The sequence below is a fragment of the Urocitellus parryii genome (assembly GCF_045843805.1).
Source record: "Urocitellus parryii isolate mUroPar1 chromosome 12 unlocalized genomic scaffold, mUroPar1.hap1 SUPER_12_unloc_1, whole genome shotgun sequence".
Lineage (NCBI taxonomy): Eukaryota > Metazoa > Chordata > Mammalia > Rodentia > Sciuridae > Urocitellus > Urocitellus parryii.
The window spans coordinates 221,566-247,050 of NW_027551758.1; the positions used below are offsets into that span (position 1 = coordinate 221,566).

Here is a 25,485-nt window from a genome sequence, read left to right on the forward strand (position 1 = left end):
ACTGTGGGAAAAATGCTAAGAATATTGACTCGAAGATTCTAGAATTTTCACTGAATTCTAGCATTAAGAATGTCAGAATAGCTGATATTTTACTTAACTTTTCCACCACAAACAATTATAAAATCTGTGCAAATAAATAATATACATTCTTTTGAAGTGAACATATAACATTAGCCAAAATGAGCCATATAGGACCAGAGAGCAATTTTCAATAAATTTCAAAGAATTGAAATTGTATATATTTTTTGATCTCTTAGAATTATATTAAAGCTCAGTGACAGAAAAATAACTAGATATCATTAAAAGTCTGCAAATTAAGTTACATACTTTATCTGTGTGACCCATTAATTCAAGAAAGTGTTGCACTGGAAATTGGAAAATATTTCAAATGATAAAAATGTATGACTCTGGGGCTGGGTTGTGGCTCAGCTATAGAGTGCTTGCCTAGCACGTGTGAGACGCTGGGTTTGAGCCTCAGCACCACATAATACCTTTATTTATTATGTGCAACTACAACTAAAAAAATATTTTAAAAAGTATGTATGACTCATGGGTTGCAGCCAAAGTAGTGCTTAGAAAGGAATTCATAGCTTCAATGAATAATTTTAAAAGATACCAAAAATCAATTATTGAAGCTGTTAACTTAAGAAGCCAGAAAAAGAACAAGGTAAGCCCAAGGGAAAGGAAAAAATACAATGGGAACAGAAAAGAGTGACATCAACAGATAAACAGTAGGTGCAATCAGCAAAGCCAAACATTGACTTTTCTGTAAATATTAATCAAATTGATAAATTCTTAGCAACACTGATTAAGAGGAAAGAAATACAATAGTGATGAAGATAAATGGCTCTAGGTATATCCAGATACTCCAGGTATACATTCAAGATCTCTACCACTGAGCCACCGCCTCAGCCCGCATCTTAACTGGCTCTGATGGAAAGCTCACTGCAGGCAGACATTGTTCTAAACACTTTACGGATTGTCACTCACCTGATCCTCATGACAGCCTTAGGAGTCAGGTTCTGTTGTTATCTCAGCTTTATTTATGAGAAAGGGAGAGCTTACAAGAAGGTCACCCACGGAAGAGAGAGAGCCAGAATCAAAACCCCCACTTGTGTTTCAAGCACTGTGTGAGAGCACTCAAGCAGTGTGTCCTGAATGGGGGACCCAGGCCGTGGGTGGGGTGCTCTTGTAGCACAGGCCTCGCTCATATCAACCGGCTCCTTGTCCACCCTCAGTCCTTCAGGTCACGTGTGCTCAGCACGGTTTTGGGAACCATTAGTTGTACTTTCCTTTCATTGCTTTTTTTTTTTGGCCAGTTCCAAAAATGGAACAGTTCTTCAAGGTACAGAGGTTCTGCTCCAACTGGGTTTGTACTCGAATGTTTTTTCAAGAGATCTCCTCATACAAATGCTTTTTGTAGAACTGATGTGCTTACTGACAAAGAGGAAGATGAGGATTCTTCTGAGGAAGATGAAGAAGATGAAGATGATGACAAAATGGAAGAAAGTGGTGGAGAGGAAGAAGAATCAGAAGAGGAAGAGGAACAAGAAAATGAATCTCCTAAACAAACAAGTAGAAAATACATTGCTCTTGGAGATTTTAGTGCTCAGCAAGTTGGGGACCTTACATTTAAGGTAAGTAGAGAAGACGGGGACCTAGTGTAAGGAGAATGTTTCTAAAGGCTCAGTCTGTTTAAATAAGGAATTATGATTTACAAGCAGTATTTATGTGAGAGTCTATTATTAAAGTTACCTGTTCTAAAGATGTGGCTTTAGTGTTGATAAATCTTAACAAGGGGTAAAATTTTATAATTAGTTTCTGAATGTCATATGTACCAAGTTATTCAGGTGGGTTAGGCAGTGTTCTAGCTGAGGTAGGGGGAGCACTATCACACTTCTTCCTGTTGGCTTAGACTTGAAGGGGCGCATGTGCATTCTAGGCCTGTGCATAGATAAGTGGCAGGTGGGATAGAAAAATGAAGTTGTGGGGTCTTGTTTGTTTATGCAGAGCAGGGATCAGACCTGGCCTAGCCGGGCAGGTGATCTACCCCTGAGCTACAGCCTCAGCCATGCAGGTGTGGTTTGTAAAGGATTTGAAACAATTTTCTGCTAGTGAAATGATTCAAAGAAATTTTTATTGAATATATAAATCTTGATCTTTTGTTTAACTTCAAAGTGTGACACTCATTAATAGTAAAATATGCAAGAATATTGTACAACTAATATATTTATTGTTTTTTGTTTGGTTTGGTACCAGGGATTGAACTTGGGAGTGCTTTACCACAGCTACGTCCCCACCCCTTTTTTATTTTTACTTTGAGACAGGGCCCCTTGCTAGGTTGCTTAGAACCTCGCCAAGTTGCTGAGGCTGGCCCCAAACTTGCAGTCCTCCTGCCTCAGACTCCCAAGTCACTGAAATTACAGGCATGTGCTACTGCACTCAGCGAATACATTTTAATTCATAGGTTTTTTTTTTTTTTTTTAACTTTTCCTGGAAAAATGCCACCAATACTAAATAATAATGTATATTCTAAGAAAGTCTTTGCTTTTACATGTCTTCAGTAGTGGAAATTACTGTTTTTCAAGGATGGATTATTCGTACATGAACTAGTATTGTTTTCAATGGACAATTATTGTTGAAAACATGGATTAGGTAGGTAGGAACATTGGGTAAACTATTTTTGTTTCAAAATAGGGCTTAACTTAATAGAATCATTTTTCTTTAGGGATTTATATGATACTCCTGGAAGAAATTTTGCAAAGAGAGACTTACAAATTCAAAAATATTTTCTGCAATAATCAAATTGCTAGAATAAGTATGGGTCCTCATAAATGCTTGTGGAAATGGTCCCCATTTGCATGTAGAATTTGAATGTGTATTGAGCAACCCAAAGGAATGATTCATTTATAGTCACAAAGGTATTGGGGTATGGCAGTAAGGAAGCATTTGATAAAAGTTAGGATAAATATTGAATTAAGGAAATGTTTCCTTTTTTCAGTGTATATTTTAAAGCATTAGTAATGAAATGCTACTCATGACTATTGAGCTTTATTTTTAAATTTGTACTTTGTTTTGCGTTAAGAAAGGAGAAATTCTTCTTGTAATTGAGAAGAAGCCTGATGGTTGGTGGATAGCTCAGGACAGCAAAGGAAACGAAGGTCTGATTCCCAGAACCTACCTGGAGGTGAGTCTTTGTTGTTTATGCTTTCTCCTTCAGATAGATCTAATTTCCAGTTAAACATTAAGCTATATTCTTGGATCAGTTGACTAGAGAATGACTTGAAATTTAAATTTAGTTTTACAGAGACAGGGCGTGGGGAGGACATTGTGTATTGAGGTCCTGGGGCCTGTGAAGAGCTCCGGTGAAAGTGAGCCCTGGAGCGTTCTCAGCAGGAGGTGGCTCTGTGAGCTGGTGGTGTTTATAACAACTAAGAGGCATTTATTATCATAAAACATGGTCACTGTCCACTTGGTGTTTACTTCCACAAATACATGACCCCCTTACCAAGATATCAGCATACTGTCCATGCCTGCTTGGTCCTGAGTCACAGCACATGCTGCGTGGTGCAGACACCTGTCTGGATGAGCTCTGTGGGATGGAAATAAGAAAACCCACACACGGGATTCCGAGTCTTCCAGTGACCACACTGAGTTCCTGACAGGGGGCGGGGTTATTCTCTGATACCACGGGTGTCATTTTCCTTATCAGCTCCTTAGCACCAACCAGTGTCCAGCAACTCAGTTGGATTCTGGCCTTAACTCCTGGATTTAGCACAGGTGTCACACAGTAAGGGCACAGTCCCACTAGACTGCCCTCTGTTCAGATGCCAGTCACATGTCCCAGCAGCCACTTGTACTTCTGACTGATTGGCTAAAAATTCAGAAGTCTCCTCTCCTTCTGCAGGGGTCTGATGATTCCCTAGGGTGACTCAGAGAACTTGGGAGAACACTTTCCAGTCTGTCCTCTGTATCTGAGGATACAGAGCAAAAATATCTTAAAACAGTTGCATCTATATTGAACATGTACAATTCTTTTTCTTGTCATTATTTTCTAAACTATACAATATAATAATCATTTATTTGGCGTTTACATTGTGTTAGAGATCATAGGTATTTTGTATATGATTTAAGGTATGTGGGAAGATGTGTACAGGTCATATGCAAATACTGTATCATTTTATATAAGTGACTAGAGCATCCTTAGGTTTAGTATCCATGGGGATTCCTGGGACAACTATACTTGGATGTATCAGTTTATTATAAAGGATGCAACTGAGGAACACCAGTGAAGAAGACGCACAGGGCAAGATGTTGAGGTGGGGCATGCAGGACCTAAGCATGCTGTTCCCCAAAGCCTTTGTGTATTCACCCACCTGGAAGATACCCAAGCCCCAGCCTCCCGGGGGTTTCTATGGAAGTTTGTTTATTCTCATTAACTAAATCACTGACCATTGGTGATGAATTTAATCTCTAGGTCCTCCATCCTCCCTAAAGTTTGGAAGGAAGAGCTGAAGGTTCCAACCTCTAATCCCTTCCTGAAGCTGTCTGGGGGTCCTCTAGAGGCACCTCACTAGCCTGCACACTAGAATGGTTGAACTTCTTAGGAATAAGAAAACTTCTTATGAATAAGAATTCAGGAAATTCCAAGAGTTTTAGGAATTCTTTGCCAGCAAAAGACACAAATATATATTTTCATTACACAGATTAAGAAGTAAACAAATAGGGGGAATTATTTTTAATATTTTATATTGTCTAATATATCAAAAATATCATTTCAACACATGATCTATATTTGGACATTGAGTTACTTGTTTTATATTAGGTTCAAAATCCAGTGTGTGTTTACGTGGACAGCACATCTCAACCTGTGCTAATGTGAAGAGTTCAGTAGCCACGGGTGGCGAAGGGCTATGCACCACGCAGGACGGGTCTAGGTCGTCCTCTGGAAGGCAGCAAGCATTCCAGCTTGTGGTGACATTTATTCAGGGTGTTTGCAACCTATAATCACCATCAATTATGCCACAAAGAACCTAAAATTAGCTTCTATGAGTTACCAAAAAATCTCCCCAAAGCAGCTCACCTGAGGTAGCTGCGTCTTCTCCCACGCATGGAAGGAGTGTGGAGATGGCTTTCTGGTGCTGGTTCAGGCCCCACCTGGAACTCCATAGCTCCAAGTAAGGCAGCTCTTCCTGGGTTACCTCTTTAGTTAAGTCAGTGGCCAAATCCTTTAATGATTCTGAGCAGCAAAAGGGAATTGAGGAAAGAATCAAGAAATATGAGCTGCTATCTAAGGAGGTAAAAAGTTTTCTGGAAGTTAGAAAACTTCAGCCATGTCTTGACGACCAGCATATTTAGTCCCCAGGCCACACCTAGCTGCAAGGGAGGCTGGCTGGCCAGATGGAATCTCAGCAGGCCCAATGAGTCAGCGGTTCTGCTAGAGAGGAAGAGGTGGAGGGTGGCCACCTGCAGCCTGTTTGGATCAGTCTGCATGTACCTCTTTGTAGACTCTTGGTTGTTCCTCTTGGGTGAAATCCTACATGCTTGTCAGTGCTTCAGAGGGTTTATACCTTTATATCTTGATTTATTTTGCCAATTTTGTCTTGGCAAAATTATGGCCTCCAATGTCAAGAGGGCTTATTTCCCCATGCATCTGCCGAGGCTGGCCAGTACCAGTCTTTCTCAGCCTTTGCCAATGTGATCAACAAAACAGCCTCATAGATTTTATTTGTACTTGTGATACTCCGAATGAGGCTGAGCATCCTTTCATATGATTTACGACCATTTGCATTTCTTCTTTGTGGATAACCAGTTCAGTTTCTTTGACCATTTTTCAAATGAATTTTTTAAAAAACTTTTTCTTGATTTATAAGAGCTTTTTATAAAGTTAACCCTTAGAACTTGGTGTTAATGGTTTCTTTATTGACCTTCAGCTGCGTGCATTTTTTATTAGTGAAATCTGCTAGTATTTCCATTTATGATTTTTTAAACTTTGGTATCATAACTGCAAAGGGCTTTACCCCACATTTATTTTCTCCTATCAAAGGTAATTCTTTTAATTTTTTTCATTTGAATAAATTCTAGCTGGGATTTATTTTGATGAATTTGCTGTTTACTTTAGTCTTTGTCATTGTTTCACATAGTGTAGTTATCAGTCATGGGTTGAAATTTTTTCCCTGTCACATATAAATTCCCCTCTGTGCCTGAAAGTTTCTGAAAGTCGTAGCATTTTTATTGGTTGATTTTTGTGTTAGTTGGAAAGCACTTCCTGTTTCAACAGTTTTCCAGCCCTGTGCTAAGGAAGAGGAGCAGGCGACAAGTGAAGAGGGCAGTGAGGAGGACACCGGGGGGACGGAGGGTGAATCTGAAGCTAATCAGAGGTACAGAGTGAGGGAGAGCGAACAGCTTCTGCCGACTTTTTATTTATTTTTACTATTAAAATAATGCAAGATTTTCTTGAAATGGAGTCAGCTTATACCTGGAGAGCTTTTCATATTATTGTTGACCTAAAGGTCATGGCTACTTTAGTTTTGCAATTATTTTTAGTGCATTTAGTTCTAGCTTGGCCTCGCCTAGAGATTGTTTGGTCTTCAGAATCTACTGAGTGTTTGTACTTGTTCTCTGATTCGTGTGGTGAGGGGCAGAGGCTGCGCCTGCACTTACCTGCTCTTTCATTTCCCCAGAACTGATATTCACCGCAGTGCTGTTCAAAAAGCTATCTCAGAGGCTGGTATCTGCTGTCTTATTAATAATACTTTATATTTGATGTCGTATAATATTTTTGGCAATTAAGACATTTGGGATGTCTTAAGTGTTTTATTACCTATAGTTCTGGTTGAGTTCAGATTCAAACCAGGATGGAGACTCTTTGAGACTGCCTAGATCTACCCAGGCTCAGGTGTGGAAGGTGCAGGGCAGAAGGCTTCTCTTTCTGCCTTAGCAAGCCTGAGCTGCAACCAGCATTTCTCATTAGGGCTTCTGTACAAGAAGAGTAGATCATCTCATTCATGGTGTGATTTCAGAGCTCGCAATCTTTCTCATTGATCCTATCCAGATTATTTATCATTTTGGCAAAGGCTGGCATTAGATTTTAGTTATTATTTGAAAAGTCTGAAAAACCCAGAAAGGTAAGACACTATCTGTTATCCTGTCATTTAAAAAAAATGACACGACAAAATGAAAATTCTCCACCCCGTGAGTAATCACCATGAACGGTTCAGTTAGCATCTTCCTGACCTTTTACTGCTCTTCTAACTCCCAAGGAGATGCTCTCGGTGCAGGTGGTTGGGGGTGCACTTATGCAAAGCACCTGACAGCTCCTTGGGCGTCAAAAGCGGTATCATCTGCTGAATGGCAGTGCAGTTGGGGTGGGCCTGGAGCAGGAGCATTACAGTCAGAATGTACTTGAAGCAGTGATCTAGAAACACAAAGCTCTGCGCCCAGCACTATGTGGGCCCCAAGTCCTTGTGAGAGTGCAGATCCAGTGATGGCCACGTCCTCTCAGGAATTGGGTCACGTTGCAGCACTTTCCCGACATGTGCATGTGGTGTTTTCCCGTTGGGTTGGGCTTGCTGTGGTGCTGAAGGGACACAGTGGGGAGGTGAGGAATCATAGATGGAAGCAAGCAGACCACTTTTGTTTGTCCTCTCCTCTGCAGATGAACGCCGTGGATGTATTAACCAGCATGGGGCTATCCCTGCAGGCTTCAGGCCTTCCACACTCTCCCAGCTGCTGGAGGAAGGTACGGTGGCGCTCGGCCTCTGCAGCCATGCTTGGAGGCTAATTTTTCTCTGGTAGCTAAAACAAGTTGAGGAAGATGCCGAGTCTCACTTCTCTTTGGAGCACATCCTTTCCTTGTCCCTCTTGTGATCATAAGCAAGGACTCCAGTTCTGTGAGAGGACCATCTGTTTACCTGTGTTGTGGGCTCCAGCCCTTCCCTATTCTCTTTAATTGCCAGCCCTTTCCTGCTCTCTAGCCTGCCTGTCCTGCCTTCCCCTGCCACCACTGTGAGCAGTGCACCACAGTGCCACCAGCCCATCCCGTCCCAGCGAGGAAGCCTCCCTTCCTCTGCTCCTCTTCACAGCAAGGGCTCTCCTAGAGCGTCCTCAGTGGGCTTTCTGATTCCTGTTCATCCTGGATTTCCCGGTACTTGGCAACTTTTGTCTAGAAGCTCATTTTGAAGGGGAGTCATGAGGGGCAGGCTGGCTCTTGTGTGCCTGAGCCATTAACTGTGGGTGGAAGGGCTGCTTCAAGGTTACTTGCCCCTAATCCTCTCACCCTGAGCATCAACTGGCACCTTAGTAGGAGGTGCTGTATTGCAAGTGGGCAGAGGGGCTGCTTGGTGCACCAGTGCTTGAGCAGATCACAGTTAATGCCGTGAACTTGTGCCCGGGAACTAAAAACCCAACTCTCATTACTTAAATAAAAAGGTGACAGATTATTGATATTATCTTATCTTTTGCAACAATATAAATTATTTAAATGAAAAGCCTTGTGATCATAAAGCAGAATGTAAAGTTTAGCTCATTGAAGCTGTTCTTTAAAAATAAAAATACAGAATGCCAGTTTATTTATTCACAATCTGACTTTTATCTGTGAAATAGATTTGAACAGTCAGACCAAACATTACATTCTATGTCAAAGCATCTAAGAGCCAAAGAGGAGGTAGCTGGGTGACATTAATGCCAGGTATCTTGGTTGTCATGCTAGGGTAACTGTCTACAATTCCACACATCGTATGGGAATGGGCCTGGAGACTAGAATACAGTGATTCGAGGGTCAGGTCATATATTTTACCTGCTAGTACTAGTAGTCTTTCATTGAAGTTTTTAAGTAGTTAAGAAAAAAATGCAAATATTTCAAATATAACTTTATGCAAAATTTACCTGAAATAACTGGGGTTGATTTTGAACAGACTATTGAAACTCTGTGTATGTATATCCATGTAAAAGTTTTCCTTTTTGTATTCTATGTATATCTTCTTAAGCTGTATTTTACAAATGATGCTTTGGAAATGGATTTGTACTCCTATTAATAGGGTTTTGTGTTTTTCTTTCAGATTAAGTCAAGGCCAAGTCGTGTTTCCTTGATCCTCACCCTGTGGAGCTGTAAGATGATTCCTCTCCCAGCAACGAGCATCCAGGTGCTCAGCAGACATGTTCGCCTCTGTCTGTTTGATGGCAGTAAGGTAAGCTCATTGAGTTGAACCATCTCACACAGGATGATGGAGAAGCCCTTGTGTGGTACCACACATTAAAGGTGGAGTGCACTGTGTGTGTGAGTGTGTGGTACCACAGTGGGTTAACCCTGGCTCTTCAGTGTGTGATGTTGGTACACACACAGTTAACCCATCTGGGCCTTAGATTTCTTCACTTATGAGAGGGACTGGTACCTGTCTTCTAGTGTTGTGTACAGTTCAGGTCTAGGTATAGAGCATTGCGTTTTTGAAAATGCAACGTATATCCAGCTCCCCAGGCAAGATATGGAGCATGGCCATCTCCCGGGAGGTCTCCTGGAATCCTTTTCTGCTCAGCTCTTCCCTGATTCCTAAAAGACCACTTTTTACCTAATACCAAATGATAGTCTGAATGACTTCTAAAAAAATAATGTATCTTTCCTGAGATGTAGCTTAAGTGGTGCTTAGGTAGAAATTCGTAGCTTTAATTGCATATACTAGAAAGAGGGAAGGTTTAAAATCAGTGGTCTAAGCTGGGAACTTAAGAGACTAGAAATTGAAGAGTGAGTTAAACCTAAGAATGTAGAAAAGAGGAAATAACAAAGAGTGGAAATTAATGAAATAGAAAACAGATGGACAGAAGAGAAAATCAATGGAGGTGAAGGTTGATTCTTTGAAGAGATTAATAAAATTGAAAGATGCCCAGAAAGACTGACCAAGATACTTTAAAAAGAGTGAAAGAAAGCTGGGCGAGGTGGCACATGCACACCTGTAATCCCAGCAGCTCTGGAGGCTGAGATAGGAGAATCGCAAGTTCAAAGCCAGCCTCAGCAACAGTGAGGTGCTAAACAACACAGTGAGACCCTGTCTCTAAAAAAAAAAAAAAAAAAAAAAAAATAGGGCTGGGGATGTAGCTCAGTGGTTGAGTTCAATCCCTGGTACAAAAAAAAAAAAAAAAAAAGAAAACAAATTATCAATATCTCCCATTGAAATAGAAACATCATTACTGATCCTGCAGACACTGAGGACAATAAGGGATATTATGAGGAATTGTATGCCAGTAAATCTGACAACACTGATGAAATAGATAATTTTATAAAAAACCATAATTTACTGAAACTGACATAAGAAGAAATAGAAAATTTGAATTTCTCTTTTAACGAAATTACAACTTCAATTAAAAAACTTCCTACAATGAAAACTCCAAGTCCTTATGGCTTCACTCTAGTGTCTTCCCGCAAACATTTAAGGAAGAAATAATACCCATCTTATTCAAACTCTTCCAAAGAATAGAAAAGGAGAAAACATTCCCTAACGTATTTCCTAAATCTAGGAAAAACATGACACCAAACGATGACATTACAAGACCAGTATCCTTCATGGATATTGAAACTAAAATCCTAAACAACATTCTCAAGTTGGATCTAGCAATTTATAGAAAGGACAGTAGGTCACGACCAGCTGGAATTTCTCCCCATGTTCAGATGTACACACCTGTGCATCCAGCATTGGACATGCGAAATTGTAATGTTATTTCATCATATTAGTAGACAAGAAAAAATCATGTGAACATCTCAATAAACAAAGAAAAAACATTGACAAATTCCAGTGCCCATTCACGAGTTTTAAGAAATTCCCTACAAACCAGGAACAGGTGGGAACTTCCTCAAATTTATAAAGAACAAGAAAAACCTAAATTTCTATCATTGACAGTGAAATGTAGAATTTTTTTTTTTTTTTAGTCTAAGATTAGGAACAAGTCAAGGATGCTAAGAAATAAAAAGATAACTCAGTTTTTTAAATGAGCAAAAACTTGAACAGGCCCTTCAAAAAAGAAAACATGAGAAACCAATAGGCATATAAAAATATACCTAACATGTAATACATTATTAGGGGAATGTAAGAGTTTACAGTGAGAGACCCACTTAGATGCTCCATACAAGAAGCCCACCTTAAATAGAAAAGGTAAGTTAAAGGGAGGAGGGTTCACTATTCAAGATATTAATGTCAGGCTGGGAAAGTGGGTCTGTTGCTGAGCACTTGCCTGGCATCTGCAAGGCCCTGGGTTCAACCCCCAGTGCATTAAAAAGAAAAAATGTCAAACAAAGTAGATACATACCCAGTCACCCCATGTTAGAGCTTCAAAACACATGACCTAAAACTTGATGGAACTGAAAAAAGAAATGGGAAAAGCCACCATTATAATTGGAACCTTCACTACTGTTCTCTCAGGAATATAGAACAAGCAGACAGAAGATGAGAAAGGATATTTGGAATTGATTAACCTATTGACAAACTAGGTAGAATCAGTATTGAGCAGCACTTCACCTCTAAACAGTAAGATGCATGTTGTAAGTGCATGTGGAATATCCTCCAGTCTACACAGGTGGACCTGGGTCAGAAAATAAACCCCAACAAGTCTAAAAGATTTGAGAGCCATGTACCGTATGGCCTTTGAGCACATGAGATTAAGCTAGATATCAGTAACAGAAAGATCCATGGGCAAAGTCTTCAAATGCTTGGAAATTAACAGATTTCTAAATAATCAATGAGTCAAAGGGAAATTAGAAAATATTTTGTACTAATCACAAAGTGGAAGTGAAACAGTCTGGTAGATGTCAGCTAAAGCCTAGTTAGAGGGGTTCCCAGAGTGGGTGGGAGCCGCAGAAGAGCTCCTCACAGCCTCACCCCCTGAGCTGAGGAGCCCCAGGCCTCCATGGGACTTGCAGGCAGAGGCCCTCTGGGGAGGGGACTCCAGGGGGAGCAGGGTGGCCTCCAGTGTGGAATCCTGACAGGGAGTGTCTGGAAGGCAGGCAGTGTGAGAAGCAGTGCGCATCTGTCCTAAAAACAGCAGAGGGCACTGAAGGAGGTGACATGATGAGATTCATGTTCTGGAAAGATCTCTGGCTCCTCTCCGAAGAATAAATAGAAAAGGTAAGTTAAAGGGAGGAGAGGGCAGCCAGAGGGGACTCAAGTGGACCACTGGGGGCAGGGCTGTGGCACAGCATGGCAGGCAGAGGACAATAGGCATCATCTTGAAGAAGCAAAATCTGGATCCAGCTTGCTTAGGATTGCCCCTGGCGCTGGCATTTGCACAACATGGGACCTTGACCTTGCTCTCAGGCTCCTCCTCTTGTACCTCCTGGGATCAATGTGAGCAAACTGGGTTAATATAAGTAAAGCCCGGAGAACAACACATGGAGCATAATAAGTGCAACCAAAAGAGTGATGAGGATTACAGCTTGGGTGGAGATGAGGTGGGGGGAGATGCAGGAGGCGGGAATCAACCGGATTGGTGGTGGGCTGAGTGTGGAGGGTGGAGGGAGAGCAGGTGTGGAGTGGGCAGTAGGTCTCAGACATCCACCCCTGGATAGACCATGGTCACATGCACACAGATAGGGAGGCCTGAGGGAGGACTGGGTGTGGCGGTGCCCTGGTGGTTTTCTTCCACCTGAACTTGGAGTAAGGGTGACCACAGGGCTACTGTGCACAAAAGCACCACCGCAAACGCGCCAGGAGGTGTCAGCAGTGACCAAGAAGAGAGGACCTGCTGTACTCTCCTGTTCTCACATGAGAACCGAAAACAAAAACTAGAATTTCACTTTTTTAACAGAAAATATGGGATTCATTTTTTATCCAGATCCTAGAAGTTCATTTATGAAATTAATTTTTATCAGAGTTCGAAATCGAGAAGTTTTACATCACATTTAATAGTTAGAAAAATGCATTATTTGCTTTTTGAAGGCTTCTTTAACAAATCTAGCCTATTACAAATGGAAAGCGCTGTTGTGGAGCCTGGGCAGCGCCAAGCCAGGACGCCCTCCCAGCACCCACCGTCCTTGCAGGGCAGGTGCACCTACACCTGCAGCGTCGGGGGGAGCCTCAAGCCTCTGGGTCTGCTGCCTGCTTTTCTTTTTTGTTTTATTTTCTAGGGCTCGGAGGGAGCCCGGCTTTGTTCTCTCTCCTTGTTGTCCTCTGTTCTCTTTCCTCCTCCTTGCGTGTGGCTTAGACGTTTCTTAGAACTCCATTCTGAATTATCCGTGGTGTTGAGTGGTCTCTCTGGGTGGCTTCCTGGGTGCTTGCTGTAGGTGTCATTTTAGACACCCAGCTAATCACAGTGACCACAGGCAGCGTTCTGGTTGGAGGGAGAGGCAGAGACTGCCCCTCTCTCTAATTCTCTTTGTCCTCATTCACTCACAACTGGCTTGCTCATTTCCTCTACATACACTGAAACCACATCACCCAGTCTTACAGTTTTTGCTTCAACCATCAACTGAGAAAATTAGTAGTATTTAGTCAGATCTTTACTGTTCTCATTGATCTCCTTCCTGATGTTCCAAGATTCCTTCTTTAGCTTGTCCTTTCTGTACAGAGAGTGTCCTTTAACCATCCTTTCAGGGTGACAGATTCTCTTAAACTAGCTTTATCTGAGTATCTGTCTCCCTTCCTTCCTAAAGGACCTTTCCATTAGATGTCGGACTCTGGATTGACAGTTCTTTTCGTCTACCACTTAAACAACCTGGTGCCACCTCTTCCTGGCCTCTGGTTTCTGCCGAGACACCCACTGCCATCTGAGTCATTCCCCTGGCTTAACCTGGCTGTTTTTCTCTCTTGCTACCTTCGGTGTATTTTTTTTCCTGTTTACTTTAGAAGTGTGTTGTACCTGGCACAAACCCTTTTGGATCTCCCCTGTTTGGAATTTGCTCAGCTTCTTAAATCTGTAGGTTTCTGACTTTGGCTGAAATTGGGGATTTTTCAGGCATTATTTCCTACAGTACCTTTGAAACTCCTCTCCTCTGGGACTCTGATGACACAAGTGTTAGATCTTCTGTTTTAATCCTATAGGCTTCTGAGGTTTCTACCTGAAGTGTCACTTCCTCTTCTAGTAAGCATATCTCAGATATGAGTATTCACTTGATGTGGTTTATTACTGTCACAAGGGCACAAATCTGAATCTGTTTTCTCAGCTCCTTCATTGTTTTATTAATAAGTATTGGGACCATTGTTTTCACTGTTTGAAAAGTTAGATGCATACTATATTGGATGTAGAAAGAAACCCAGATCTTACAGAACTGCATGAAATAAAAAATGGAAGCCCCTCCTCTCCCTCTGCCCTGACCAGTATAGCCACTGGTAATTATCTGGGACTCAGAAGGGTGATGTTTCCAAGAACTTCCTACAGCCTGATCTGAAATCGGAAAATCTTTCAGGTCCTGAGCAACATTGACACTGTGAGGGCCACGTGGCAACCCCAAAAGCCCAAAACCTGGGCCTTTTCTCCCCAGGTAAGAAATCTGCTGAGTAGCAGAACAGGAAACACCCTGCTTTCCTCCTAGGCGATCAGCAGTTAAGACCTAAGACGAGGCTGTGGAAGCGTCACATTTAGCACAGAACACATGGAGCCACATGTGAACCCTTAGATTCTTTACTGTTCCAGGAGGACTTTGATTAAAATTATTTGTGTTTCTGACTCACCAAGGTTACAATTCCAATGAATCATCCTATTCATTGGATTTCAATTTTAGGAAATGCCCATTTGATGAAAAATGCAGACAAGAAGATAAAATTTAGGAAGTGAGGTGTTTTTCAGAAATGGAGTCTTACAACTGCACTAATGACAGTTATGTTTTCCTCTGATGAAATGAAAGGTGACGCCTAGGGAACCAGTCCACTCCGGACTGTCAGAACTGGGAGGAGGTTAAGGTTTATACCACTGAGTCAGGCTCGCAGGGATGGATGCTAGTGAATCCAAGGTGTCTCTCTGTTCTTTTTATAATACAAATTGTCTGTGGTTCACCTACTTCTACCCCCAGGTTTCATTACTTGAGTGTTTACTTCCCTCCCTCAACTAACTCCCTTTCTTACTGCACCCTAATTACCCTTCTCCTAATAAAGATCTTAACACAAATGGGGGTTCATGGAGAGGGCACTGGCTGTGAGTGAGGCCCGCAGCTCGCTGGGTGCTGCACGCATCCTTGCTTGACTACAGCACAATGCCTGAAAGTGAGCGTGGCCTCCTGACCTCCTGACCTCGCTGCCTCCAGGGAGACACACCACATATTTTGGGGTCTGTCATTTCACAGTTCTGTGACGCACAGTTGTGTGTCATGCTTTCTCAGGATATAAAGGTGAGCTTTGGGAGGAATAACTAAGTGCTTGTCACCTTCCTGAATGAACTGAGGTATCTGTTACGTGCCCACATTCTTCCTAGGTGCATGAGGGTTTACTTGTATGTCAGTGGGGAAGAAACACAGCTGCAAATAATAAGAATGCTCTCTACTTAGGATGCTGTAGCCACGCACAGGCCCTTGGGTCCCTGCTGTATTCAATCCTTAGAGTCGCCCTTTGGGGGGGGGGGTGCGCTATGGATTACTCTGATCAGGCAGGCTGTGAGGATATGGGTCTCCAAGCTCTTTGGGAAACACAGAGGAGGGGGAAGTTAATTCTAGCCCTTGAGCCTCAGGAGGTTTTGTAAAAGAAAACTAGACCTCAAAGACCGGGTAGGATTTTATAGGCAAGAAAGGGAGGATGTGCTGTGTAGGGAGAGGGGTGGGAGGAGCCCAAGGGGAGGGGGCCTGTTCCAGGCAGGCATCAGGAAAGCCCAGCAGACATGTGTGCCCAGCCACTCAATTCTGTTTAAAATGAACAGCGATTGGCATAAAAACCTTATAACATATGCCAAGCGGGCCTCGAGCACCTCTGGGTGGTTTGCCGCACAGGTTGTATGTTAGCCCTGCTCGGAGAAAAGTAAGTGAAGAGAAAGGTGTTTCCCTCAACAAGGGAGCTGAGTGTGTTCACCAAGTCCGTGGTGTGGATGGGTCAGTCCATCTGCTGTTAACTTTCCTTAAAAGTCCTTTGTGGTAATGCAGAGGCACAAGCCTTGTGCCTTGGACAGGACAGACCGCCCCTTCCCACTGTGCACTGTGGTCAGTAACCCACGTTTCTTTATCGTTCCGGGTCACTGGCATCTTGCCATGCTTGCTCCATGGCGACTGTTTTATCAGGTCCAATTCTTCATCTCCAGACCTGGGAATATTATTTGAACTTGGAATTTCTTATATTCGCAATGTATGTCAGGCGCAAGATAAATGTCACTTTATAATATACCAGTTAAAAGGGAATTGGCAGGCCGGGTGCCGTTGTGCAGGCCTGTGATTTCAGCGACTCAGGAGGCTGAGCAGGAAGATGGCAAGTTCAAAGCCAGCCTCAGCAACTTTGAGAGGACCTAAGCAACTTAGTGAGACCCTGTCTCTAAATAAAAAATTCAAAGGGATGTGGATGTGGCTCAGTGGTGAAGCACCCCTGGGGATCAGTTCCCAATACAAGAAAAAAAAAAGGAGTGCTGGAGTGTGTGTGTCTGTGAGTGAAGTCCTGGAGGGTTTCCCTAGGTGGGATTTTCATCTCTGGTGGAGCGAGCTGGCAGTGCTCATGATTCTTATGCAGTGCTGCTTTCTCAGTGGCAATTAGATGAACAGGACCTGCTTACATGTGTAGCACCAGTGAACGCCAGAGCTCCTAGAGAACAGAAATTCAGAACAGAAGGGGTTTTCAGAAATTGATCAGAAGCACTGTGGCACTCCAACCCCGGGACCCAGTGCACCTGGCCCTGCAGTCAGCAATTCTTATTGAGAGACCTGGCCAAGTGGCGGTTCTGTGCAGGGAACACCAGAAGCATGGTGTCATGTGAACTGCTGGAGCCGAGGCGTGGCCATGTTAGCAGCCCTCCATCTCCCACCCCCTAGCAGCATCTAAATGCAGTATAGGAACCCGGCCCCTCGTAGCCCAGAGCCACCACAGGTACCCTGTGTACTGCATCATCCCGTATTTCTTTAGGACAAGTAAACCCAGGGGAGTCGCAGATGAGTCAGCGCGAGGAGAGGAGCAGCCCGGAGCCAGGCCCAGTGGCCTCTGGCAGTGGACAGTGGGGCAGACTTCCAGGTGTCAAGGCCTTTGCATGCTGAATCCCCACAGTCCACTGCAGGGAGACAGAGCTTGCTGATCCAGGAGCACCCATGTGCCTCTGGGTGATGCCACAGGAAGTGCTCAGCTCCTGAGGCACCTGTTGGCACGTCATTAGTTTCAGGGATTTTCAAGGGCAATTTTGACAAAATGTGAGCATCACTTAAAGTGCCACCTGTGCTGTACTGTGGGACCCACCACGTTTCATTTGATTTTCTGGGGCAGAACTACTTAGCCCTAAGCGGGGATACTGGTCTTGTTCCTTTCAGGGGCTTGCATGTGCTTATAATTTGACTCGTTCAGATGTTGTTTCTCAGACTTGTTTTATTTCCTAGTCAACGGGTGAGAGAGGAGAGTTAAGTTGCGGCTGGGTGTTTCTCAGGCTCTTCGATGCCAGTGGCGTTCCGATACCAGCAAAGTAAGTGCGCTGTGTATTCCTAGCAGTTGTGTGATTTTGTAGAAGTTCTTTTTTTAGAATCAAGGAACTCAGGTTTGTTCTGTTGGCATGTCAACAGCTTTTGGGGTGAGGGCTTTTAATGTTGATTTTAGTGTTGTATAAAGTAGTGTACGAAAGCAACACACGCACTCTCACCCAGAGAGGGAGAAGGACACATAGGACATGTTCTAGAATATGCTCGCACTGTCTGCCTGCTGGGACTGTTCCCTGAAGTACTGGCACATTCCACCATGCTGAAAACAGTGCAAAAGCTAAGTCCAGGGTCCCCAGGTCCTCTGTGAATCTGTGTAGGACATTGAAATTCTAGCAGTTTTTTTAATATTTATTTTTTAGTTGTAGTTGGACACAATACCTTTATTTATTTTTATGTGGTACTGAGGACTGAACCCAGGGCCCCGCACTTGCTAGGCAAGTGCTCTTCCTCAGGCCCAGCCCTCCTGTAAGCAAATTTAAACTTTAAAAGCACAGTGCAAGCTAGAAGCAAATATCATCATGCATACCACAAAGTTGGAATGTTGTTAGCCCTAACGTAAAAAGAGCCCTTGAAAATTAATAAGTAAAAGATCATCTGAATTTTTATTTATTTATTTATTGGTTCCAGTGATTGAACCCAGGGGTGCTTAACCACTGAGCCACATCTCCAGCCCTCTTTATTTTTTATTTTGAGACAGAGTCTCGCTGAGTTACTTAGGACCTTACTAAGTTACTGAGGCTGGCTTTGACTTGTGATCCGTCTGCCTCAGCCTCCCAAGTCACTGGGGTCATAGGCATGTGCCTCCTCACCCAGCTCATGTGAATTTTTAAATGGGGAAAATAAAGATCTAAGTCTAGGATATAAACAGGACATTCACCGAGGGCTACAGATGGACAAGCAGTAGGTAGGATAGTGATCAGATTCTAAATTTGTCATTACGGAAACTCAGGGTGCTGGGTCCCACACTGCCTGTATAACAGGAGGTATGCGCCACAGTATCCAAATTCCCCCCACCTTTAATCTGGGGGAATAATTCCTACCCCACAAGCTCCTGGTGAGGATTAACTTGGATAACATGCCCTGCACAGCCTCCTTACCACTGAACCCTAGTTTCTAGCCTCATCCTAGCCGGAGCAGGAGGGGCGCCCCATTATCAGGAGTGAATACAGAAACTCAAGTTTCTTATGATTCTTTAAAAAATAAGGAAACATCCAAAATTCCACCTTGGCAAAGTGAGGTCCCAGTTATTTCCTAGGAGATGGAGCTCGATCGATAGGGAAGCATTCTGATGTGTATTGTGAGGCACAGGGAGTCACAGGGTGGGTGACAGACAGGGCAGGAGACTTACTGAACTAGGGGGAAGGACAGAGGAATTTTTCACTTTTCACGTGTCCTGTCTATGCCATTCCAACATTTTTCTTAAATATTTATTTTTTAGTTATAGGTAGACACAATATTTTAATTTTTTATTTTATGTGGTGCTGAGGATCGAACCCAGTGCCTCACGCATGCTAGGCAAGTGCTCTACCTCCAAGCCACAACCCCAGCCCCCATTCCAACATTTTACAACGATCTGTGTTACTGTTTTATTTTAAAAATCATGTAAATTCATAATGGCTTAATTTCAAATATTGATTCAACACATTTAAAAACAGTAATTACTTGCTATTAACAAGTCATTCAAGTCAAAACATCTTTATTTTTATTTGTTTATTTTTATGTGGTGCTGAGGACCGAACCCAGTGCCTCACGTGTGCAAGGCAAGTGCTCTACCACTGAGCTACAGCCCCAGGCCCATGTTAATAACAAAAGTCTTTCTCATTTTCATATAAGTACATTTCCTGTGTTGATGCTTGGGACAGAGTCTCTTTGCTGAGATGACACCCCATGGAAGGGTCAACACTGTCATTCTCACTCATCAATGAGACATAAGTAGAATGAATACATTTGTGCTAAAAATGTTTCACTTCTGGTTCGGGTGTCTACGGAAGGCCCGCCATGCGCAGCCATCATAGTGTGTTATTCCTTCACAGAACTTACGAGCTCTTCTTGAATGGTGGCACTCCTTATGAAAAAGGTGTTGAAGTGGACCCTTCAGTGTCCAGAAGAGGTACTGCAGTGGTGCGCTGCCTTCTGTCAGCTTTCGGTCGCTGTGACAACGTACCTGAGATAATCAACTTCAGAAGAAAGAGGTTTATTTTGCTTCGCGGGTTTCCGTCCATGATTGCTTGGCCGTTGCTTTGAGCCTGTGACATCATGGTGGGAGCACATGGCAGAGGAGGCCTGTTCATCTCATGGTTGCCAGGACTCAGAGGAAGGGTTGGGGTCCAGTATCTTCAACTGACCAGTGTCCTAGCCTCCTCCCATAAGGCCCCATCTCTTAAAGGTCCCACACCTTCTCCCTCAGTGCCACAAGCTGGTGACCAGGCCTTTCATTTGTGGGCCTTTGGGGAACACCTCAGATCCAAACCGTGGCACCTCCTTTTCCTTAAAGATGAAACAAATGGCAGAGGCTTCAGAGAAGGCAGCCATATTCCAGTAAGCATGACAGTTTCTACTTGGATTCACATGTTTTAAGATGTGCCATTTGGTGATGTGATCTTAGTCATTTTTATCTAAGTGATTGTTATTTTGGTAGCACGTGTAAGACTATAATGTTGAAAATCGTGAGAAATGGGGCCCTGCGTTAGTTCTGTCGCTGAACGCTGAGCTGATGCTGTGGCAGGTACAGAGTGAGTGAAGCCGGCTGCCTCAGAGATGGCCCATTTCAGGGTCAGGGCGTGTAGGCATTGAAATCGTGACATGCATGCCACTTCACCCTCCAGCCACCCTCCAGGAAGATGGAGCACCCGTCAGTATGTCTGTTGGCCAGGGGACACCAGGGAAGGGAGTGGAGGGCAGCACAGATGGGCCCTCCCTCGGGGAGCTGTGGGCTGACGGCTGGAGCCCCCTCGCACGCCTCAGCCCTCCCATCCTTGTGTGGTCCAGGACACCAACCCTGGCTGCTGCCCCAGTGCCAGGCTCTCTCCTCCTTGGAACAGGAAGGAGTTGGGGTTTGGGTGCAGGTGCTTCTTCCTGGGGCCGCATGTACCCTTCCCCCTTTCCCTGCGTGCTGCTGCGGCCATCTGCCCTAGTGGCCGGGGGTGCTGTAGGGAGGCCCCAGGTTGCTGTCACCGCCAGGTCTCTTCTGACAGCCGGAGGGATGTGGGCGCTTCCTGCCTGCTGTAACCACCAGTTGTGCTGACCTCTCACTTAATAGTCTTACCAAACGCCCGTTCCGAGCGCTGACGGATATGGGTCTGTTTCTGTTTTGACAGAGCAAGGCAGTGTTTTCCAGCAGATGATGACCATGCGGAGGCAGCCTCAACTCCTGGTGAAACTGAGGTCTCTCACCCAAAGGTCATGGAGCATGCTCAGGTGCGTCCCGCTCCAGGTGGCATCTGCCTTGGGTCCCCCCTGCTTGGCTGTCTCTTGTCAGTTACTTTTTCCCCCATTAATTATTTTTGCCAAAGAGCAGAAGAGAAATAGAAAAATAATAAAGCTTAGCATCATTTACTCTTCTTTACCACTTAGCTCAAGTGACAGACTTGGTAATAAATCCTTCAGCTACTTTTGAACAAATGAGACTTCCCAATGCCTGGGCCTATCTTCAGGGAAATCTTTTTTTACTTATTCTTTTTGGTTTTATAGGACAGGAGAATGTATTTTGACATATCCTACATACATGGTGTGCGACTTCACATTCTTGTGGTTGTACATAGTGTGGAGTTCCACTGGTCGGGGGTTCATATATGAACACAGGAAAGTGACGTCCCACTCATTCTGGCTGTCTTTCCTATTTCCAGCCCCTCTCCCTTCCCCTCATATTCTTTGTCTAATCCAGTGAACTTTTCTTCTTCCCTCCCCTCCCCTTATTGTGCGTTAGCATCTGCATATCAGAGAGAACATTGGCCTTTGGTTTTTGGGGACTGACTAGCATATTTCAATTAGCATGATAATCTCCAGTTCCATCCATTTATTGGCAAATGCTATAGTTTCATTCTTCTTTAGGCTAAGTAATGCTCTCTTGTGTGTATAGATACCACATTTTCTTCATCCATTCATCTGTTGAAGGGTACCTAGGTTGGTTCCATAGCTTGGCTAGTGTGAATTGAGCTGCTATAAACACTGATGTGGCCAAGTCACTACAGTATGAACTTTTTTTTTTTTTTTTTTAATGTTAGTTTTATTTAGGTTTGACTTGCATGCAGTAAAATTTATGATTTTGGGGGTTGCAGTTCCTGGAGTTTTGACAAATGTACCGATCACATGACAATCACCACAATCCAAAGAATATTCCCTTTGCTCTCAAAGGTTCTTTTGTGTCCCTCTGTGGTCAGCTCCTAGCCCCGGCCTCGGGGAAGCACTCCTCAGTTTTCTTCCCCAGCACTTTGGCCTTTCCTAGATGACATAGGTGGATTCATGCGGCCTGCGGCCTCTGAGTCTGGCGTCTTGGACCATCATACATCCGAGGCTCGTCCGCGCTGTTGCCTGTGTTAGTGATTTGTTCCTGTTCATTCTAAATGGTAACTGCTGCATTTGATGGACATGCCACCATGTGTTTATCATCCTCTAGTTGGTGGTCATTTGGGTTTTTCTAGGTTTGGGTAACTATAAATAACCCTGCTCTAAATATTTGCATACACGTTTCTGCGTGTGTGGACGTGAGGCTACCTACATCTCAAGTAGGACTGCCTAGCAAAGGATTTGCTGTTACATCTGGTGTTGGTCTGGCTGCTTCCCTGAACGCCTGTGCCATTGACCCTCTCACCCTCACTGTGCACGTGTTTCAGTGATTCCGTGTTCTTGGCAGCATATGGTATGATTTTTCTGTTTAGACCAGTTTAAAAAGTGAACAGCAGTTTCTCACCATGGTTTCATTTGCCTTTTCCTGGGGAGATCCCAGAGCTTCCAGTTCTCACTGGATGCCCTGTAGTCATGTAACCTTCTCTCGGGGTTTCAGTGGCTGCCTCTTTAAAATGGGGATAATAGCAATATCAATTCCCTCCAGCTGTAATGAGGTTTAATTGAAAGCAAGTATATAAAACACTTAGTCCATATTTATAGTCCCTGGCTATAGGGAAACACAATGGTGTTGGCTATAATTATCTATATCATAATTATTTTATATCCAAATAAATGTCAGTGCACACCAGATAGATATGTGGTGCCATTTCCTGAAATTTGTTCAAATGAAGAGATGCAACGCAGCTGGTAGGATTGAGGAATTTAAAACAGTTGTTAACAGATTGGAGGGATAAGAGGGCCTTCCTCCAGGTCACACAGGGGACACGAGACAGTGAGCCTGATGCAGGTTGGGGAGCAGCAGGGGAAGCAGCCTGAATGGTGGCTTCCGCCCCTGGGTCAGGGCCTTGCTTTAAATATCCCCTGTTCCTTCTCCAGAGCTGACAGGTGCTTGTCGTCACACACGGTGTTGAGTCTTTCAGTAACTGTTAATAACGTGCTCCTGGGGATTCATCTCTCTCCTTACCTGCCCCACCTCTTTTTTCTTTCCTGGATGTTCGTGGCCCTTTTTTGGCAAATCTTTCCTCAGAAAATTGTGTTTTTTTTCCCAGTGTGAGGAGAGCAGCACAGTAGCGGTCTTTGTCAGGGGCAGCCGGATCCCATGGGGCCTAGTTCTCCCTCTTCTGCTGCTGCCAGCCGCTCCTCCGGGAGCCCAGGGCACCCACGCAGCCCTGTCAGCACAGCGCTTCCGGCAGTTTCTGTGGCTCCAGATACTAGCTTTTAGGTCCTTTCACCATCTCAAGGTCAGGTTTGACTGTGGTGCAGGGGGTGGATGAAACTAGGAGCACTCTTCTGTGTGTTGGCTTACTAAGAAGGGCCCTGGGTCCTTGTCCCCAACCTCAGGGACTGAGGCTCTTGCTTGAGTATAGTGCACCGGGCACCCAGACCTTTGGTATCAGAGCATGCCTCTCAGGAGCCCTGCTGCTGCCGCCCCTGCCACTTACCCAGACTTGAGGGCTGTCCTGGCATTGCCTCTGCACATGGCGGGATCCTGCCGTGTGCGCCCCTGGTGATGCTAAGGGTGGGTTTGGGCACCCTGCTGGTGTGACCCAGGGACAGGCTGGCTCACCGACAGCAGGCCATGGCAGTGAAGCCAGAGGCCCTAGGCCTTTCCAAAGCCGTGGACCATGGGCTGCTGTGTACGTAGGTCAAGGTCAGGGGCTGGATGCGAACTTTAGGATGTGGCTGCCCTGCCTGAGAACCTAGGGGCAAAGGCAGGACTGACCCAACTGGGCATCCTCGCCACCCATCCTGCTACCTACAGAGAGAAGGGAGCGAGTGTGGCACCTGCAGCCCTCTCCTCTCTTTCCAAGGAGCATCCACCTCCAGCCCCACCTGTCCTGCCTACCAGCTCCAACTTGGCTCAGCCACGTCTCTGCTCACAGGAGACAGGAGGGGTCTTTCCAGGACGCCAGCGAGCACAGAACAGTGGAGCAGCAGCGCCAAGAGCAGGAAGCCCAGTATCTGTCTCAGAGCCCATTGTCCCCTAGGGCCCTAGCTGCCCCAGCCCACAGTCTTACATGAGTGTAGCCTGTGGGTGTCAGGAGACCTTGAAAATGAGGATGAAGCTGGGCAGACCCGTGCTCTCTGGAGAGAGCTCCAGGGTCCTGCACAGGGGCCCAGCAGACTGTTCAGTGAGCTGGCTGGGCTGGGACAGGCTAGGGGGCGCTGTCAATGTGGCAGGGAGCACACAGGTGTCTCAGGCTCCCTAAGGCTTGGCTTTCTGACTCTGGAGCTATTCCAGATCTAACTTAGTGCTCTATATTGTTTAGCCTTCTCTCAGGGTTAAATAGGAATTACCTTTCTCGTTCTGGAGCTCTTGTACAAAGGGTTCAATTTGCAGTGATCAGGTTCTCAGCCCCTTAGGGGAGGGGAAGCTCCGAATTTGAACTCTGAGTTCTGAGCACCAAGAAGTGCTGGCCTGCAGAAGCAAGCTATGTGCACGTGTGTGTGGCGGTGCTAGAAATGGACTTCCCTTTGCCTTTTTGATGCATTCTTTTTTATTTCTTTAATTTTTATTGTTGGTTGTTCAAAACATTACATAGTTCTTGATATATCATATTTCACACTTTGATTCAAGTGGGTTATGAACTCCCATTTTTACCCCGTATACAGATTGCAGAATCACATCAGTTACACTTCCATTGATTTACATATTGCCATACTAGTGTCTGTTGTATTCTGCTGCCTTTCCTATCCTCTACTATCCCCCCTCCCCTCCCCTCCCCTCCCCTCCCTTCTTCTCTCTCTACCCCCTCTACTGTAATTCATTTCTCCCCCTTGTATTATTTTTCCCTTACCCCTCACTTCCTCTTGTATGTAATTTTGTATAACCCTGAGGGTCTGCTTCCATTTCCATGCAATTTCCCTTCTCTCTCCCTTTCCCTCCCACCTCTCATCCCTGTTTAATGTTAATCTTCTTCTCATGCTCTTTGTCCCTACTCTGTTCTTAGTTACTCTCCTTGATGCATTCTTTTCTTCTCTTTTAATGCTGTTATATTATTGCTAAAAATAAATAGGATATGGCCTACCTGAGGCCCATTCACCCCAATCACAGCACCTCTGCCACCAGAGACTGCTGGTCCCCGTGTGAGGTCAAGAGGATATGTTCTTACTTCTTCAACTCAGCTAACCTTTGGTGACACAGAACTTTCTGGCCATCTTAGGTTTGGAAAAATCAGGAGGTTTCTCTAATGGAATTAAAAAAAAAAAAAAAAAAAGTAAGCAGCATTGCCTCATGGAGTGGGAAGGTGCCAGAAGGAAAGGCGTGCCCACTGTGGGAGTGCCGTGCCTGCCAGACAGATGAACAGGGAGGTGGGCAGCAAACAGCAAAGGAGGGGGTGAGAAGGAAGGAA

General features: G+C 44.4%; 1 protein-coding gene across 4 annotated transcripts in view; it reads left to right on the forward strand.

Annotated features, from left to right (window-relative positions):
• LOC144251260 (nephrocystin-1-like) overlaps positions 1-25,485 on the forward strand; it is a 40,049-nt gene that overhangs the window by 5,544 nt on the left and 9,020 nt on the right. For 3 of the 4 annotated variants that reach the window (XM_077794282.1, XM_077794284.1, XM_077794283.1), the window contains exons 4-10: positions 1,424-1,637; positions 3,086-3,187; positions 7,658-7,741; positions 9,060-9,188; positions 17,471-17,553; positions 19,600-19,758; positions 20,884-20,983. In XM_077794282.1, the coding sequence (XP_077650408.1) occupies positions 1,500-1,637; positions 3,086-3,187; positions 7,658-7,741; positions 9,060-9,188; positions 17,471-17,553; positions 19,600-19,758; positions 20,884-20,983 (795 nt within the window). In that variant the 5' untranslated portion in view covers positions 1,424-1,499. The remainder of the gene's footprint in view (positions 1-1,423; positions 1,638-3,085; positions 3,188-7,657; positions 7,742-9,059; positions 9,189-17,470; positions 17,554-19,599; positions 19,759-20,883; positions 20,984-25,485) is intronic. The other variant, XM_077794281.1, reaches the window with a different exon arrangement.